This window comes from Euprymna scolopes, chromosome 13 (genome assembly GCF_053919585.1).
Source record: "Euprymna scolopes isolate OS-2025 chromosome 13, ASM5391958v1, whole genome shotgun sequence".
In the NCBI taxonomy this organism is placed as follows: Eukaryota; Metazoa; Mollusca; class Cephalopoda; order Sepiida; family Sepiolidae; genus Euprymna; species Euprymna scolopes.
The window spans coordinates 64,438,105-64,456,358 of record NC_136494.1 but is presented as its reverse complement, the minus strand read 5'-3'; the positions used below and the strand labels follow the sequence as shown (position 1 = coordinate 64,456,358).

General features: G+C 32.6%; 1 protein-coding gene across 1 annotated transcript in view; it reads right to left on the bottom strand.

Moving 5' to 3' along the window:
• LOC145292051 (dynein axonemal heavy chain 5-like) overlaps positions 1–18,254 on the bottom strand; it is a 579,775-nt gene that overhangs the window by 203,316 nt on the left and 358,205 nt on the right. The window contains exons 53-54 of the mRNA XM_080138079.1: positions 9,666–9,806; positions 6,009–6,102 (exon numbers count right to left, since the gene is read on the bottom strand). Coding sequence (XP_079994205.1) covers positions 6,009–6,102; positions 9,666–9,806 — 235 coding nt within the window. The remainder of the gene's footprint in view (positions 1–6,008; positions 6,103–9,665; positions 9,807–18,254) is intronic.

Below are 18,254 nucleotides of genomic sequence, written 5' to 3'. Positions count from 1 at the left end.
TGGGGCGGATCAGGACTCAGTTGGAAGATCTTCAAATTCCAGGCACTCTGTTCATACACTGCATCATACATCAGCAAGCACTCTGTGGGAAAGACTTAGATATTTCTTGTGTACTGAAACCAGTCGTTTCTGCTGTGAACTTCATTTGGGGAAATGCACTCAATCACCGTCAGTTCCAGGCTTTTCTTGAAGAAATTGATTCTGATTTCTGTGACTTGCCTTATTACACAGCAGTGAGATGGCTCAGCTGTGGTAAAGTCCTGTTTCGTTTTTACAAGCTCCGAAACGAAATAGATGTTTTTCTCACTGAAAAAGATAGAGCCGATCCACAGCTGTCAGATCCTATCTGGCTGTCAAAGTTGTCTTTTTTGGTCGACATCACATCCCACATGAATGAACTGAACTTGAAACTTCAGGGAAAGGATAACCTCGTCTGTGATCTCTACAGAATCATCAAAGGATTTCGGAGAAAGCTGTCATTGTTTGAAGCACAACTGGAAGGAGAAAACTTCTCTCATTTTCACTGTTTCAGAGAGTTTTGCGCTTCAATCGCTGAAGATGTCAACCTCGATTTTCCAAAAAAGATTATTTGTGACTTGAAGAAGCATTTTTTGGAGAGATTTTCAGTGACATTCTTCTGTTCCAGAATCCGTTTGATTGTAACCTTGATGATGTGCCAGTTGAACTACAGTTGGAGCTCATTGATTTGCAAGCAAATGACTTGTTGAAAGAGAAGCACAGAGAAGGAAAACTTGTTGAATTTTACCGCTGCTTACCTGATCCTGAGTTTCCGAAATTGAAGAAATTTGCCGCTGGTATGGCATCAGTGTTTGGAACAACTTATGTCTGTGAGCAAACATTTTCAAAAATGAAGTATGTGAAGTCAACACATCGAACGAGATTGACTGATGATCATTTGAAAGCAATTCTCTTGATTGGATGCAGCAATTCCAAACCAAACATTGATGATATCTTGAAATCCAAACGTCAGTTTCACAAATCTCACTAAACTTTTTTGTTGTTTGGGTTGTGAGATTCGGACATGTGCACACTAGGTTTGATGTAACTATCTTTTTGCTTACGTCGCCTTCTTTGAAAACTTGTTAGTAAATAAAATGTTGGTTGTCTTTGTTTTTTGATTAACATGGAATGCTAAACTTAGTTTTTCGTCTTTTTTCCCAGAGCTTTCGTTCTGGCTTGCAAGTATTGAACAGAATGATTATGCGGCCCACGCTCATCATTCTTTCAGTTATCCGGCCCACTGTGAAAAAAGTTTGGTGACCCCTGATCTAAGCTAACAAGAATGATCGGCAAAGATCGGTCGTGAAATACGCTTAAATATGATATTTTAATTATTGCAGAATTCGTATATATTATTTTAGAGTTAATGTTCTATCGGTATAAAGTTGCGATTTCAAAAATTAAAAAAAATATATATCCGAATGATTTGGGTGCAGTAGCTTGACTCGAAACCGAAATAAAAGCTTATTATATATATATATATATATATATATATATATATATATATATATATATATATATATATATATATATATATATACACTCCACACACACATATATATATATATATATACTTTAGTTCCTTCGGCCATAATCGAAACCGAAATCAAAACCTATAAAGAATTCTTGATAAAATTATTGATAAAAAAATAGATGATTTAAGTGCCATGAAGAATTCTTGGTAAAATTATTTATTAAAAGAAATAGAAGAATATAGCAATTAAACAACCCGGATGTAAGCGTGGCACAAAAAGAACACACACGCTATCGTATTAATATATAGATAATAATAATAATAATAATAATAATAATAATAATAATAATAATAATAAAGGTTCATTGGGATGTATGCAAGAAAAGAGGGTTGGAATGCAGTGCTAAATAATATGAGCATTTCTCAGAAGGGGTGGTGGGGAGTGATAATGTGAAATTATTGTGGGATATGAATATCAGATGTAATAATGTTATTGAAGCAAGGAGACCAAATTTAAATTTGTTGGACAAAAAGGAACACAAAACAATAATCATTGATATAATAATGTGATAGCTGATGTGAATGTGGAGGAAAAAGAAAAGAAGGTTGAAAAATACCAAGACTTGAAAAGGGAGATAAAAATGTTGTGGAAGTTGAAGAAGGTAGAAGTTGTACCTATTGTGATGGGAGCTCTGGAGAGTGTACCAAAAAGACTTGACAAATAGATTGAGAAAATTGAGATCCATTGCAATGTTAGTGTACTGCAAAAGACTGCCTAGTTGGGAACAGCTGAAATCTTGTGGAAAGTGCTGGAATACTGAGAAAAAAATGTTGATAGTCCTTAGTATAAAAGCGGCAATACCAACAGCCAGACACAGAAAATGTGAAGAAGAAGAAGAGGAAGAAGAAGAAGAAGAAGAAGAAGGAGAAGAAGAAGAAGAAGGAGAAGAAGAAGAAGAAGAAGAAGAAGGAGGAGAAGGAGAAGAAGAAGAAGAAGAACGACGACGACGACGACGACAACAACAACAACAACAACAACAACAACAATAATAATAATAATAATAATAATAATAATAATAATAATAATAATAATAATAATAATAATAATAATAAGTGAAGCATGCATGGTTCCCCGTGGGTGCACAGTGAATGAAGTATAAAAAATGACTAAGTTCATCATTTGCTCCCCTGTTCCATTTAGCCCCCAAAATCCCCACGGCCTTAACATATTTAAATTTGAGTTCAGCACTATGTAAAACTTCTAAATAGACATACACAGAAAATTTTGGACAAATATGGTAAAATAGTCCCAAAAATGGAGTGTTTTTATTCGACCTAAGAGAACCCCTGGGGCACACCCAAGAGTTATCGTGAAGTATGGACAAACAAAATTATATAGAAATCAGTTAGTTACAACTTTTCAGAAAGTTTTATAAAAAATCCAAGGCATCAATTTTTTTTTAATAAGCACAAAAGTGTCAATTTTAGCCATTTAAACCGGAAAGGCACCCCTAGGAAGGCAACCAGAGTTTTCCCGGAAAATCCGTTCTGTTACTTTTTTACTCATATCATGCTAAATGTTTGTGCAAAATTTCAAAAATTTCCAAATCGTAGTTATTGAGAAAAGTATGGACGGGCGAACGGACGAATGGACAAGGGTGAATTTACAAATCCACCCTCTTTTTGTCGGGGGACCAAAAATAATTTTATATATAGACAAAGTTCAAATCTTGTCAGATCTATTATGTTAACTTATGCACTAATTCCTATATTTTTTCCATAGAAGATGATTGAATGGGCTTCCATCAATAAACAATATCGCTTTACAAGAGTTATATTATAAATACGTTTTCACCATAATAAACAAATAAACAGTAACTGAAGCGATTACATTTGTAAAATTCATTTCAATATGTATAAAAATGTGAATGTCCTGTAATAATGTTTATAAATCTCTCATAAAATATTTCCTCTGAAATTATTTTTCTGTGAGATAATTTGCTTCTCTCTTTAACTTTCCCCAGCTTCTCGAAAATTCCATGGCTACACTCTTTATTCTCCAAATCCTTTTTCTTCCCCTCGTGACTAAACGACATTCTTTTATTACTTTATTTGATCATTTATTTTCTTTCATCTTCTTTAACAGCTTTTTTTTTTCATATCAGGTGCATGATAGTAGAAAGTGACTTTCTCTATGAAACGTCCATGGGTAACGTCCGTTTTAATACGTTATTGCTTGAGGTCATCTTTCACTCTAAGTCTTCCTCGAACTGCATTTTCCTGGTTGCCCTTAATTAAAATGTGTATACGTCTATTTATTCAAACAAAGCTTCGTTCAACATGCAAAACAGAGCTGACACTAGTCTTGGAATCTTCATCCTTAATACCAAGAAGTCAGAACTAATTGTCGTCACTACGCATATCACAAATCCACTGAATCGTACCTCAGTGATTCCTCTGTATCTCGAGAAAGACCAAATTAGCATATAACTTTGCATGTAACTTTGCATGTAAGATTGTACTATAGACATATGTTACGTTATAAAGCAGAGCGCAGGTTTAACCCTAACTCAGACAATCTTTCAGCAGACAACTTTGAGGACAAAATTAAAAGAACAAATAATTATTTTTGGGAGAAATGAACAAAATGATAATTATTCCTGATCTATTGCAACAGAGCTGCTAGCGTTCATAGTAGCAGCAGCAGCAGCAGCAGCAGCAGCAACATGACACATATGCAAATAATCAAGCCAGTGCGCACAATGACGTCACAGAGGAGGAAGAGAAGGAAAAAAGAGAAAAAGATGCACCGCGTGGGCCGACTGGAGAAGAAATTGTGTGCCAGGAAAGATGAACTTTTGGCTCATGGTGGCGAGAGACTTTTAACTACATGGCAGGTGACATAAACTAAGAAACTTTTAAAACGAAATGCAATGCATTATGAATAAATGCATTGCATTTCAACTGAAAAAAAATGAGTGGAATTTCTTTCCTTTTTATTTTCCTTTGCGACTATCTCAGACACGGTGTGGGGTCAGAGTGTTAAAATGTAATGACATCGTTCAAGAAGGTCAATGACCATGTTACATTATGACTAGGGCTATGACAATAGAATATTCTTATTATTGTTTTGACTCTCGAATATATATTCGACACAGTTAGACACAGCTATTAAACCGAAAATCACATCACTCTATATAAAAGCATATAAGATATCAACGGGTACACACTCGAGAGTCAAAACAATGAAAAGAATATGCTGTTGTCCTAGCCCTAACTATGATGTAATTAGGTCCAAAGAATACAAGCAGCAAAAAATGATATCGCCTGGGAAAACTGGGGAATGGAGAATAAGTCAGTTGTTCTCAGCAGTAAGAGTGGATGACGTAAGAAAAAAGTTATTTAATTTGTGCCTGGTGGATGCTGAAGCCAGAAAAGAACCTAACAAGTAGCTGATCGGTATACTAAACCTAGCACAAAATGTTTCACTTATTTCTTTTTTGTGAGATCAAGAGGAACAACTCTGCCATAAAGGAAAATGAAAAATATAAGTTGGTTTAATTTCCTTACATTTGACATTTAATATTACTCAGATGACCAATCAAGACTAAGCCAATCATGTAACACAGTTGTTACAAATTCGACCAGGCATAATCACGTTGACACAGCATAATCACGTTGACATACCGGTTTCCGTTAGGTCACTGAAGTTAAGCAATGTTGAGTCTAGTCAGTACTAAAATGGGTGATTATTTGCAAACACCAGATGCTGTATGTGCTCTCTGCTTACCTCAGCATTGTTTCCAGTCATCCTGGACTTCTCATTGCCATTGGACTCAAACAGTGTCTCAAGAAATTCAAGAAAGGTATGGTTGGAGATTGTGCAATCCTTGCCTCACAATTACATGTGCAACCACTCTTACAGGATGTATCCATTGTCTTCCGAGACTGAACGGAGTCGTTTGTTTTTTTTTTTCAAACTCGACTCTGAGTAAGAAGTGAAAGTTAATAGCAGGCTCAAATGAGAAGCTCACAAAACTTCTTGCATGAAATTCATGCACACGAATTCAATGGAAAATATTACAAAATATGTTATTAATATCAAGGAATGCGTTACTGCAACTGCAGTAAAGAAAGATAATGCTAGGATGGTGAGCCGTCTAGGAGTCTAAGAAATGATTATCACTGTGAAATGCATTTGAAAAGAACAGTATCAGAGCTGTGAAAGCCATGAAAAAATTGAGAAATGATTTAACACAGTCTGAAAAGGCATCAGAAAAATTGACTTATGCAATTTCTATATTTTTCACAAAGGGTGATATTCCATTCGGCTTGGAAAAGTAGAAGAGTGCATTATATGGTTGGAAAATAATGATTAGGGGAGATAACTTGGATCTGATCCAAAAGGAATAACTACTGAATATTCGAAGCCAACATAATCAATAATGAGGTTTTACTTTATTTCATGACTTATAAAAATAAATGACTTAAATAAAATAAAAAGTAAACTTACCTGTTGGTTCTGGAGCATCTTGAAGAAAATCAACAAAATAATTATCTTTTGGTATTTCTTCAGTTAAACCCATTCCGCATTCTTCTTCTGCAACCTGTTAAAAAATATTTGCATTTTGATATTGAAGATAATTCTTTTTTTTTTTTTTTTTTTTTTTTTTTTTTACATCAAACAAGGCATATTGCCTCTGAAACGTACAAGGAGGGTGAACATTTAAATATGGAATTAGGCGGCAAGATGTTTGTTTAAATTACATTTAATTTCTGTGTGTCAGTATGGTCAAGGAGCAAGGAAGGATTTTCAAAGGCAAAGAGTCCCAGGAAAGAATCTATTAAAGTGAAAAATTTATTGACATCTATGGACCTCTGTAGTAAAATGGTTGGAATGTGCAGCTAGTCATGTTGATCTATTTACCTTGAGGGAGTACAAGTGCAGTAAGTTCATCATAGCACATTCCATGGACGTATCTGTAAAACAAACAGGGTTTAATACTGTGGCGATGTGACAGGGACTAGAAGTTGGAAGACAATGCGGAACCTATTTTTGCACTAGGCAGATGCTAGTAATTGGTGCACCAGCTCAGATGTGGTATGCATGGGCAAATGGTGGCTTTATAGAGATTCTGCAAAAATTAATCTATCATCGATAATTAAACATACTCCAATAATCTGTTTCCAAGAATATTGATTAATGCTTTGCGTTTGCTGATTGGTCCGTTTTTTCTATTTTGTGGTATATCAACCCCCTTTAGGCTATGTTTTATTGAAAGGTTACCTATTATAAACGATTCAGTATACACAATTAGTTGAACACATGTTTTATAGTCAGATCAACCATAACAGCAGATTGGATATACGCCTTCCATTTTAGATCTGGAGTATAAGACAGTCTAAACAAGAATCTTCCTCAAGAAAAGAGTAGTTCATTTCAGCTGCTTTTACTATAATATTTACAGAATGGTGCAAAGGTATGTACCGATAAATTATTTACTATATAATAATATACAATTTACGAAGAGCGTTTGAATCGATATCCAAGCACTTTCTTGTCTAGGAGACACACGATCTTTGCATGTTTCTGAGCATAAAGTTTTAATTTCTCATGTTTTTAATGAACATTCTGGAAGGAATACAAAATGGATTCTAAGTGAATTATATATTGTTATTATTATACACATTTTATCGTATATTTATTGTAAATATTTGAATAGTTTCGATAACTTGATTATTAACTATTTTTATCAGTTTGCACTACCCTTATTTACTGCGCATGCCTTGCAATTCAAACAGGAAATAAGGATAGAATCCATAAACGACTAGCACTCCCTATTCATTCCAATTACTGCTAACCAAAGAGGCACACTGTAACTATAATTCCCCCCCCCTTTTTGAATTTATCCATTTCCTCCTTGTGTCTACTTTTTTTTATATTGCAATGGGTGTTACCAGATCAGGATGTTTGAAGATACAGGCTGCCTGGCCTAAAATGCACAAAGGATTGAGGTCATTGTGTTTTTCTTTTCCTTGTGCAAAACTTATGTTCTGTAAAGTAAAGCACAAGACCAACAATTTTCCTCTACAAAACAACCAAACCAAATTCCATGAATAAATATTTGAACATATAAAGAACGTGAAGCATAAAAACTTTTCCACAAATTTATTGGATTTAACATTAAATAAACCAAAAAGGTTTTATATGCCGTGAAACAAAAAAACAAAAAAAACAAAAAAAAAAACAGCTACTAACATAAATAGCAAGTTATTCAAATAATCTCGATAACTTTATATAGGGTGGAACGATGAAATTCTCGCCCTAGAAAGCCTACATGATTCCATTTCCATTTGATGAAAACCAGTTTTTTTTTTTGTTGCAGACCATTTACTAGTTGTGTACAAATCCCAAGGGCAATAGGGGCTTTCTATCATGTCTGAAAGTGGCACAATATTCAACGAATGAGATCAGAGATGCAGTGCTGCACAACTCATACTATCTACTGATCCAAATTATGACAATATGACCATTGATAGCATTCTTAAAATGCAAATATGGATGGTTTAACGCTTGAGTGTACAGGTCAACGAAGTTTCCGGCCACAGTTATGGTCTTTGGTGTGGTTTCAGTGAGGGCCACATCATGCTACCTCACATCTTCAAACTCGGCTTGAAAGTCAACACCAAAGTGTACCTGGATGTGCTGAAGAGTATAGTTATTCCCTGGTGCAATCAGATGGCCGCTGGCAGACCCTAGGTGTGGCAGCAGGACTCTGCACCAGCCTACAAGTTCAAAGAGACCTAGGCTTAGCTTCAGAAAGAGTGCTACGACTTTATACTCTTCTTTGTGTAGCCCCTCCCCCTCCTCCTCTGATCTGAACCGGCTGAACTACTTTGTTTAGTCATACGTCGAAAACATCACCAACATGATCTTCCACAACGCCAAAGCCAGCCTGATCGCCACCATTCGCCGAGTATTCACAGATCTCCTGCCAGCGCTTATAGAAAAAGGCATGCTCCTAGTTCTGGACCCGTATCGAGGTGGTGATTGAGGCTGAACGTGAGTACATTAAATAGATGTCAGCTCTACTACATAATCAAGTTACCTGAATTGAGTTTTTTTCAATAAAAGTTTAAAAATAAAGCTGTATTGTTGTTTTCTTTAGGGCGACAAATTTATCGTTCTACCTTGTATTTAACCCTTTTATGAGTTTGTACTGCTCTTATTTACTGCGAGTATTGCGATTCAAACAGAAAATAGGAATGGAATCAAGGGACAACTAGCACTCCCTTTTTATTCCACTTATTGATGCCCAAAAAGGCACACAGTAATTATGACTTCTCGTTTTTGTAAAATTTGTCATTTCCTACGTGTGTTTATGTTGATATTAAAATGTTTTCTCTTGCCTATATTTTATTTTAATCTTATTTATATCTCCATTTGGAGTTTTTTTTTTTTTTACAGTGATTATTGAATAAGTAAACTTTTTAGCCTGTTAAAAACGAACACAAGTTATAGCCCGTGGACTTACAATAGGTCCTTTATGCCCAATTGACGGTTAAATATGATTAAATTTGTGCTCATTTTAGCATTAAATATTAATCTTAATACCTATTAATCCTTAACTCTGCATCGAACGGATACTATAATTATTAGTTCGCTGCACCTTATCATAACAAAAGTCCATACAAAATTTCAGCTATATTGGTCAGTAGTTTCTGAGGAAAAATGGAACTTAAATACCAATTCCTGTTAATCCTTATCAATCCCTAACTGCTCATAGAACGGATACCATAATACTTTTTCTGCTGTACATAATAAAGGTCCATTCAGATCGGTCTAGTAGTTTCCGAGGAAAAAAATGGAACAAACAGACAATCTAAAAGAAATATAGTATAAAAATTTATAACATCAGTAGTATATATGCAAACCCTTTTTGGTCAAGGCTGACAGATAGTTGCACCTACAGAACTTAATGAGTGACCAACAGACGAAGCTTTTTATAAAGATGTGTGGAAGCATTTAAACAAAAGGACGTAGTGAAGCAACACTGTTGGGAAATCTAAATTGGCCGCGTCGATATAAGTAAAATAACACCTATTCAAATGCCTCAGAGAGTAATGTTTTCTTTGTGATGCAGCACACTGTGAAACTATGCATGATTACCTGTTGAAAGGCTTGTTCAAACCAGTCTTTGTCTTCGGTTTCTGTAAAACGGTCAGCTAATACCCGAGTGCATTCGTGTTTCCATAGTGCCATCAGATTCTTCGGTTCTTGGATGATCTCAGCCTCAGCATGTAACATTCCCTGAATGAAAAAAAGAATATCGGTGAGCATCGTTCTATACTAAAATGTATCTTTTAAAAATTAGAAATGATAATAACCATCGAAAGAATTCTTCATAATTTCATCAATGAAGATTATCTCTTTAATAATAATAATGCTAAAACGTTTTTGATTAGCGATTTCACTTAATTCCTTTATATAGCGCAGTGTAGAAATTAAGTAACAATATTAGTTGAAATAACTGTTTCAGAGAGGTTTTATACTGATAAAGTAAACTTGAATTCTTTTATACTGATAAAGTAAACTTGAATTCTTTTATACTGATAAAGTAAACTTGAATTCTTTTATACTGATAAAGTAAACTTGAATTCTTTTATACTGATAAAGTACACTTGAATTCTTCAATAAATGCAAAAAATCACAATTTCTCGTCTCAAGCACTCCAAAAAATGTTAAATGTCAAATAATGGAGCCCCCCCCCCAAAAAAAAAGAAAAACCCCAAGTAAACTTTAATATATATCTATCGACAGAGGAGTGACTGGTTGATAGAGTAAAAAAAAATAAATTCGATTTTTATAACATTTAGATAATGTGAGGCAAAATCAAAACTTGTGAATACTGAACGTTTAGAAAGAAGTTGACTCAGATTTACAGCCATATAGTGCATGGTTCCAGTATCAGTAATACAACTGCAATTAAAAAAACACTTTATTTAAAGTGTATATAAAAATAAATAAATGTATATATCTAAAATATAAAGCTGAACGTCTGTGTGTGTGTCTGACCATGAATAGGCTCTTATATCGTTGACTATTATAGAAAACTGATTACATATAATGATAGAAGATGTATCGAGACACAGGAATGGGTATGTTTGATCTGGCATAATGATGATTCATTAAAATTGTGGGGTCTGCGTAAGCGCCTGGTCCACAGCGTATGGAAATAAAAAATTAAAAAATTAAAAAAACAACCTTCACAAGTGTTTTTGATATAGATGTACATAAGAATACTTTGATAAGTATGTTTTAACTTAAATAGGGATGGTATAATAAAATTGTGGGGTCTGCGTTCGCGCCTGGCCTCCATAGAATAGAAATAGGCACAAACTTTAATAAAGACTTTTCATATCTATCTGCGTAAGTATACTTTGATAATTATGTTTCAGTTCGAAGAAATATGGTATAATAAAATTATGGGGTGTTCGTCCGCTCCTGACCTTCATAGGATGGAAATATGTCACAAAGTTTAACAACGTTTTTTAATATAGATCCACAGAATATTGTGATAAGTGTTTCAGTGTGAACAGGTATGGTATGATAAATTATGGGGTTTATCTATTTTATTTTTACTTTCATCATATTTTGCTTTGGTTTTGATACCCCCAAATTCGAAGCTATCTCTTTACAACCTTTCCTTTTCATAACCTATCATACTTTCATAAATCAGAGTCCATTTTCTGTAGGCTGAACCCAGTTAATGACGGGTACTTTTGCTAGTATATATATATATATATATATATATATATATACTAGCAAAAGTATATATATATATATATAATCTGATGTTATATTCCCCTTTTTCCCCTTTTCTCTCTTTTACTCATTTTATGTTTCCCAATCTCTTTGAACCCCTACAAACTGTCTAAAACCTGTTGAATAACGTTTTTTTTTTATGCAAATATGAAAAATTTCACATTGCTTATTTCTTGTGATGTATTAACCTGCAAAATTCATTGTGTATTTTGCAAACCTCTTCCCTCTGATGAGATTTGCTCTCTTCGAAACTCCATGGAATAAGTTTTTTTTTTCTTGTCCTTGTTAAATATTTAAAATTTTGTATACCTTCCTTGCAGGTTTATAAAGGTTTTTGAAAATTTGAAAATTTTCAATATCAAGATTTTTATGTAGAAAGATTTAGAAGACTGTCACAATGCGAGGAATGAAATATAGTCGTTGTTGGTAAAAGTAGACGAGAACAAGTGGCGATTTACAAATCAATAAGTACATACATATATGTTTATATATACATATATTTATTCAGTTGTATTAGGTAACATGTCTTACTTGTTATGTCTGCGACAATATCCATTATTAATTTCGGAAAAATTCCCTTTTCAAATGGTGGACGTAACAGATTGATTCAAAACATGTTAGATGATGGAGTGGAAGTTGGATAGCTGTCCGCTCCATCATTTAGCATGCTTTGAATCGATCTGTTACATCCACCATTTGAACTGGGAATTTTTCCGAAATTAATAATGGATATTGTCGCAGACATAACAAGTAAGAAATTTTACCTAATACAACTGAATAAATAATATATGTACATATAAACATATATGTATGTACTTATTGATTTGTAAATCGCCACTTGTTCTCCTCTACTTTTACCAACAACGACTATATTTCATTCCTCGCATTGTGACAGCCTTCTAAATCTTTACTACATGGCTATCCCACACAATGCTTCAAGCAACTACACATCAATCCTATCAAGATTTTTATTGTATGTTATATATATATATATATATATATATATATATATATATATATATATATATATATAACATACAATAAAATATATATATATATATATATATATATATATAACATACAATAAAATATATATATATATATATATATATATATATATACATATTTCCAGATTTAAAATATTCAAATATGAAAACTAATGAATTTGACGAGGTTTATATAATAGTGCTCATCAATAAAAAGTGCAAGATGACTACCAGAAGAAACACACGTTGTTGATTCTATGAATTTTCTTTCTTTTTTCTTTTTCCAACATTATATTGTCATGCATTTTTTTCTTTCTAAGTAAACATTTCTATTTCTTCTGACGAGCATATGCACAAAAAGAGTCGGTATTGACGTAATAATAACCGATTGTTTCTGCATAACGAAAACGATCTGAAAAAATATACAGAAATTTTAACATGCTGGAGGAGCTGTTTTGAATGAAAATAATTATTTGGATCTTAAAATGTAGCTATACTGTTATTCTTTTATATGCTCTGCTGTTTTATTTAACATATATTGAGCTTCTAAGCAAAAAGCATTAGTATACGCAATTAATGAAATATAATAAAAAAAAAAAAACTACATATTTTTCCAAAAAGCAAAGAAACACATCTACGAAGGGAGCCATCTAGACAGACTTTATACCTGTACTAGCCTGAATGTCCGGCCTGGGTATTTGTAGGTGTGTGTTAAGCAAAAAAAAGTTGTAGTAGTAGGCAGGCTCGGACCCGTACCACGAAGGAGGAAAAGAAAGTGGAAAAAAACGTGACGTCTTTGCTGTTGCGCCCATCGCAAAACCGGTAGTGATGAACGTCAAACTTAAGGCTAGTCAATTGAAAAGAGTGGATGACTTTCGAAAATATCTGTGAAGAAATCGATCTCACCTTGTAGAAAACTGTCGCCGTTGAGGGTGAAACAATTAATGTTTTCGGCCAATTTTTCGATATTTGTCGTCCGAAAGTTCGAGGTTTAAAATGATACCGGTTTCGTCACGGTCCGACACGTCTGTCAAAAGTTTTATACATACATACATACATACATACAATAAAACAGACAGGTGAGATTTATATTATAGACTAGCCTGGGTGCCCGGCGTTGCCCGGGTGTTTAGAAGTGTATTATGTTGAGCAAAGAAAAAAAAAAAGAAAAGAAAAAGTGGTATTAGGCAGGCTCGAACACGTGCCACGAAGGAGGAAAAGAACGTGACATCTTTTCCGTTGGGTCTATAGCCAAACCAGAAGTGGCGAAGGTTTAAATTAAGGTTAGTCAATCGAGAAGACTTTAGAAAATATCGGCGAAAAAGCGACCCCTCCCTGTTGAAAAGTGTCCAGTTGAGGGTGAAGGAATTAATGTTTTAAGCAAATTGTTCGATATTTGTCGTTTTATTAGCTTGAAAACGATACTAATCTCGTGAAAATCCGTCGCCTCTGATGGAAGATTTAGGCAGACATACATACATACATACATACATTTAAACAGATAATTGAGATTTATATTATGAATGATAAAATTAGGTTGACAGATAACGTTATTGAAGAAGGGGAGGAGGTTCCTTTAGAAAAGAAATGGATGTCTTAATAATTGTCTAGTGTTAAAATCCAAAATTGTCGTTTATAATTTAAGATTAAGATGCTATGTAATATTTATTTTTTACTATTTATCTTAGAAAATTTTGTTTTTATTTTATGTTTTTACTGTTTATATTAGAAATTTTTTTTTTTTTTTTTTAACTATTTATCTTAGATGTTTTTGTATATTCTTTGATTAAGAAATAAAGCTCCCAAGGCAAGATATTACTCAGGATTGAACATATTAATTGTTTATGTTCTCTAATATGTTAAGCTGATTTATAATCGCTTACATTCGGAAATTTAAAAAAACATTTTTCGCATCACGTGGAGAACAACTTGTGAAATACTAAATGTTATGAAGATGTTTCTAACATTAAGTAAAACATTAGTTTGATAAATTGAAGATGTTTGAATACATAAAAAAAACAACTTTTTTTCTAGTAGCTGATTTTTCTTTGCTATTCATAGATTTGGTAGGTTTAGTATTCGCATTCCACTTTTAAAAGTATTTCAATTTCCAAGCAAAAATAAAATCCTCATGGTAAATATTAACATGAGAAAAAGTATAGTTAAAAGAAGATTGTCAACATTTCAATAGCAACCAACCACTTCCCCATATTCCGAATAAAACTGAGTAAAAATATGTCCTTGTATGGTAAATAAAATAAAACCAATTTACAAATGTAAGCCAACCTTCGAGAACCGGAACAATAACAACCCTCTCTCTCTCTCTCTCTCTCTCTCTCTCTCTCTCTCTCTCTCTCTCTCTCTCTCTCTCTCTCTCTCTCTCTCGCAAGAGTGCTCAATACCAAAATAGAGCATAATATACTTTGTATTTGTTGGCATAAGCATTTATATGTCGCTACACATTCATGAGTATGTTTCGATCAGCCAGTTACAAATAACTAGTGACCTCTCCTGGCGATATTGCTTATACAAAAGCGGAGCCTGTAATATGGACTTTCCTTTTGTATAATAAATATCTTCTGGCTGATCGCAACATACTCATGAATATTTAGCGACGTATAAATGCTTTTGTAAAACAAATAAAAAGTATATATATATATATATATATATATATATATATATATATATATATATATATATATATGAAATAAGAAAACAGTTGCACACTATTTGAAGACACTTATTTTGAATAGAAATTGTAAAATTTTGAAAACTTTAAGTGTCAGGAAAATGATAAAACCATTTTTATGTCCTGTTGTTGATGTTGTAAGTCCAATATTTCGCTAAAAATAGCCTCATCAGGGTAGTTAGTTAGTCCGTAGTTTTTTTTTCTTCATTTTGTTGTTATAGAGGAGGTAAGTCCTGGAGAAGAAATTTAAAATTATGAGCTGTACATTTTTGACGTGTGCGTTCGCCCCAGTTTCGAGCAGGAATATGAAATAAGAAAATAGTTGTACACTATTAAAGACACTTATTTTGAATAGAAATTAGAAAATGTTGAAAACTTTAAGTGTCAGGAAAATGATAAAATCATTTTTATGTCCTTTTGTTGATGTTGTAAGTCCAATATTTCGCTAAAAATAGCTTCATCAGGGTGGTTAGTCAGTTCGTAGTTTTTTTTTTCTTTATTGAAGTTTTCAAAATTTTCAAATTTCTATTCAACATAAATGTTTTCAAATAGTGTGCAACTATTTTCTTAATTATATATATATATATATATATATATATATATATATATATATATATATATATATATATATATATATATTGTGTACAGAAAGTTGTTAGTTGAGACAGGTCATTGGTACCGTCGGTTTCAAGCCCGATAATAAGGCCCGTTTAAGGTATCCTTATCAAGCTCTCTTCAGCCAATATTCGTCTGTACACAAAATATAAGTACGCTCTTAAAATTTGGATTTTCCTTTTAATTGAGCACTCTGCTGGAATTCTTTTTCCAAAAAAAACTAATCATATATATATATACATATATATATATATATATATATATATATATATATATATATATATATATATATAATTAAAATAAAAAAAATAATATAGCCTCATCAGGGTAGTTAGTCAGTCCGTAGTTTTTTATTTGTCTTCAAATAGTGTACAACTATTTTCTTATTTCATATTCCTGCTTGAAACTGGGGCGAACGCACACGTCAAAAATATTAAGCTCGTACTTTTAAATTTCTTCTCCAGGTCTTACCTCCTCTATAACAAAAAAAATAATTAAAAAACAAAACAAAAAAAACAAACAAAAAAAACTACGGACTGACTAACTACCCTGATGAGGCTATTTTTAGCGAAATATTGGACTTATAACATCAACAAAAGGACATAAAAATAATTTTATCATTTTCCTGACACTTAAAGTTTTCAAAATTTTCAATATATATATATATATATATATATATATATATATATATATATATATATATATATATATATATATATATATATACATATATATATATATATATATATATATACATATATATATATATATATATATATATATATATATACATATATATATATATATATATATATATATATATATACATATATATATATATATATATATATATATATATATATATATATACATATATATATACATATATATATATATATATATATATATATATATATATATACATATATACATATATATATATATATATATATATATATATATATATATATATATATATATATAAAAGAACGATTTGTGTTATTTGAAAATTGTAACTCAGGGAATATATAAAACTATTCGTAAATTTTATATGGGGTCATTATTCATGCAGCTTTTTAAAAACAAGTATTTAGCCTCTCATTGGTTAAGAGTTATGAGTTCAATTCCTGTTAAGAGAATTTAAGTAAAACATATTAATGCAACATTTCTAAATGTAATACGGAATGAGAGTTTTTTTTTTGTTTTTTTTACATAGGCATCACCACATTATTAAGGCCAAGAGGCCACTCAAGGATAAGGGTTAAAGAGTGTACAGTAGAAATTGGACAATATAGTAATTATTAGTAATGAAAATTTGGTAAATTTGATAACTTATATGGAACGGCTCATCAAGAACTTATTTACGTTAGACTTGAACACAACCATATTGTAGTCAGCCGGAAAGCAGAAAAACGGAAGACAATTCCACAGATGTGCAGTTCTAAGAAAGAAGCTTTGTTCATGGAATCTACGTTTAGGTTTAGGCACAGATAAAGAGTGGGGGGAATTATTGATAGTGTTTACAGTAGACGAGTGTTTCTTGTGAAAGTTAGGCGAGGGGGGACCATAGACTGAAGCTCAGTCGAACACTTTCCATGAAAATAACGATACATCAAAGACAAACTCGCAACATCTCTTCTATGAGATAGAGGTTGCAGGGAAGAGAAAAGGACATCTCCTACGAGGCTACGTAGTCTATTTTGAACTCTATCAAGGCAGGACAAGTCCTTTCTAGCAGCTCCTGCCCAGATGTGGCAACAGTATTCCATCCTTGGACGTACCTGGCTCTTATATAGATAGAGAATAGCATCAGCAGTGAGATATCTACTGGATCGATAGAAAGATCCCACCATTTTTCCAGCGGCCTTGGCAACAGATTTGATGTACGTGTTCCATTTAAGATCAGGAGTAATGGTCAAGCCCAGAAGCTTGTCAAAACTTGAGGCCTCCTGAAGACGAGAGCCATTCATTTCAATTGATGCCAGATGTGAATCAGAATGTTGATGAGAGTTGATTAAATAAAGAGTTCAGCAAGAAAAATAATCTGAAGAAGGCCGGAGATTAAAACGGTTGAAGATACTATATTTTATTTAACAGTGATATGCTTTAGAGGTAAAATGTAGATATAATTTGCTAAATGCATAAGTTGACTTAGTTATATATAGACTAGTCACTTGACAAGTGCATTGGGATCCTGCTTCATCTGCTCAGTTGACGTATTAACACGCGTTGTCTATCTTTCCAACCACTTATTGAATGGAAACAATGTTATTTTGGGATCGAAAGCGCTGATTCAGAAATAGCTTGTAGCAAGCCATCAGGTAAGAACATCGGAACCACATATTCAATCCATTTCAATATGTTTAATATTGTATATCATTTGTGTATTATAACGATATACAAATGGCCTATAATGATAAACATAATGAAGTGGATTGAATGTGTGGTCCCAATATTCTTGCCGGTTGGCTTGCTACATTTGTATATCATCATAAGTCATTAGAAAAAAAAAATGAGGTACGTTGGGTCAACCACTGAGCTGAAGCTAGATTTTTTGAATCAGAAAAAAACAACAAATTTTGCAAAGCCAGCTAAATATTGAAAAATATACAGTAAAAATCCCAAATTAGTCTCTTTCTACTC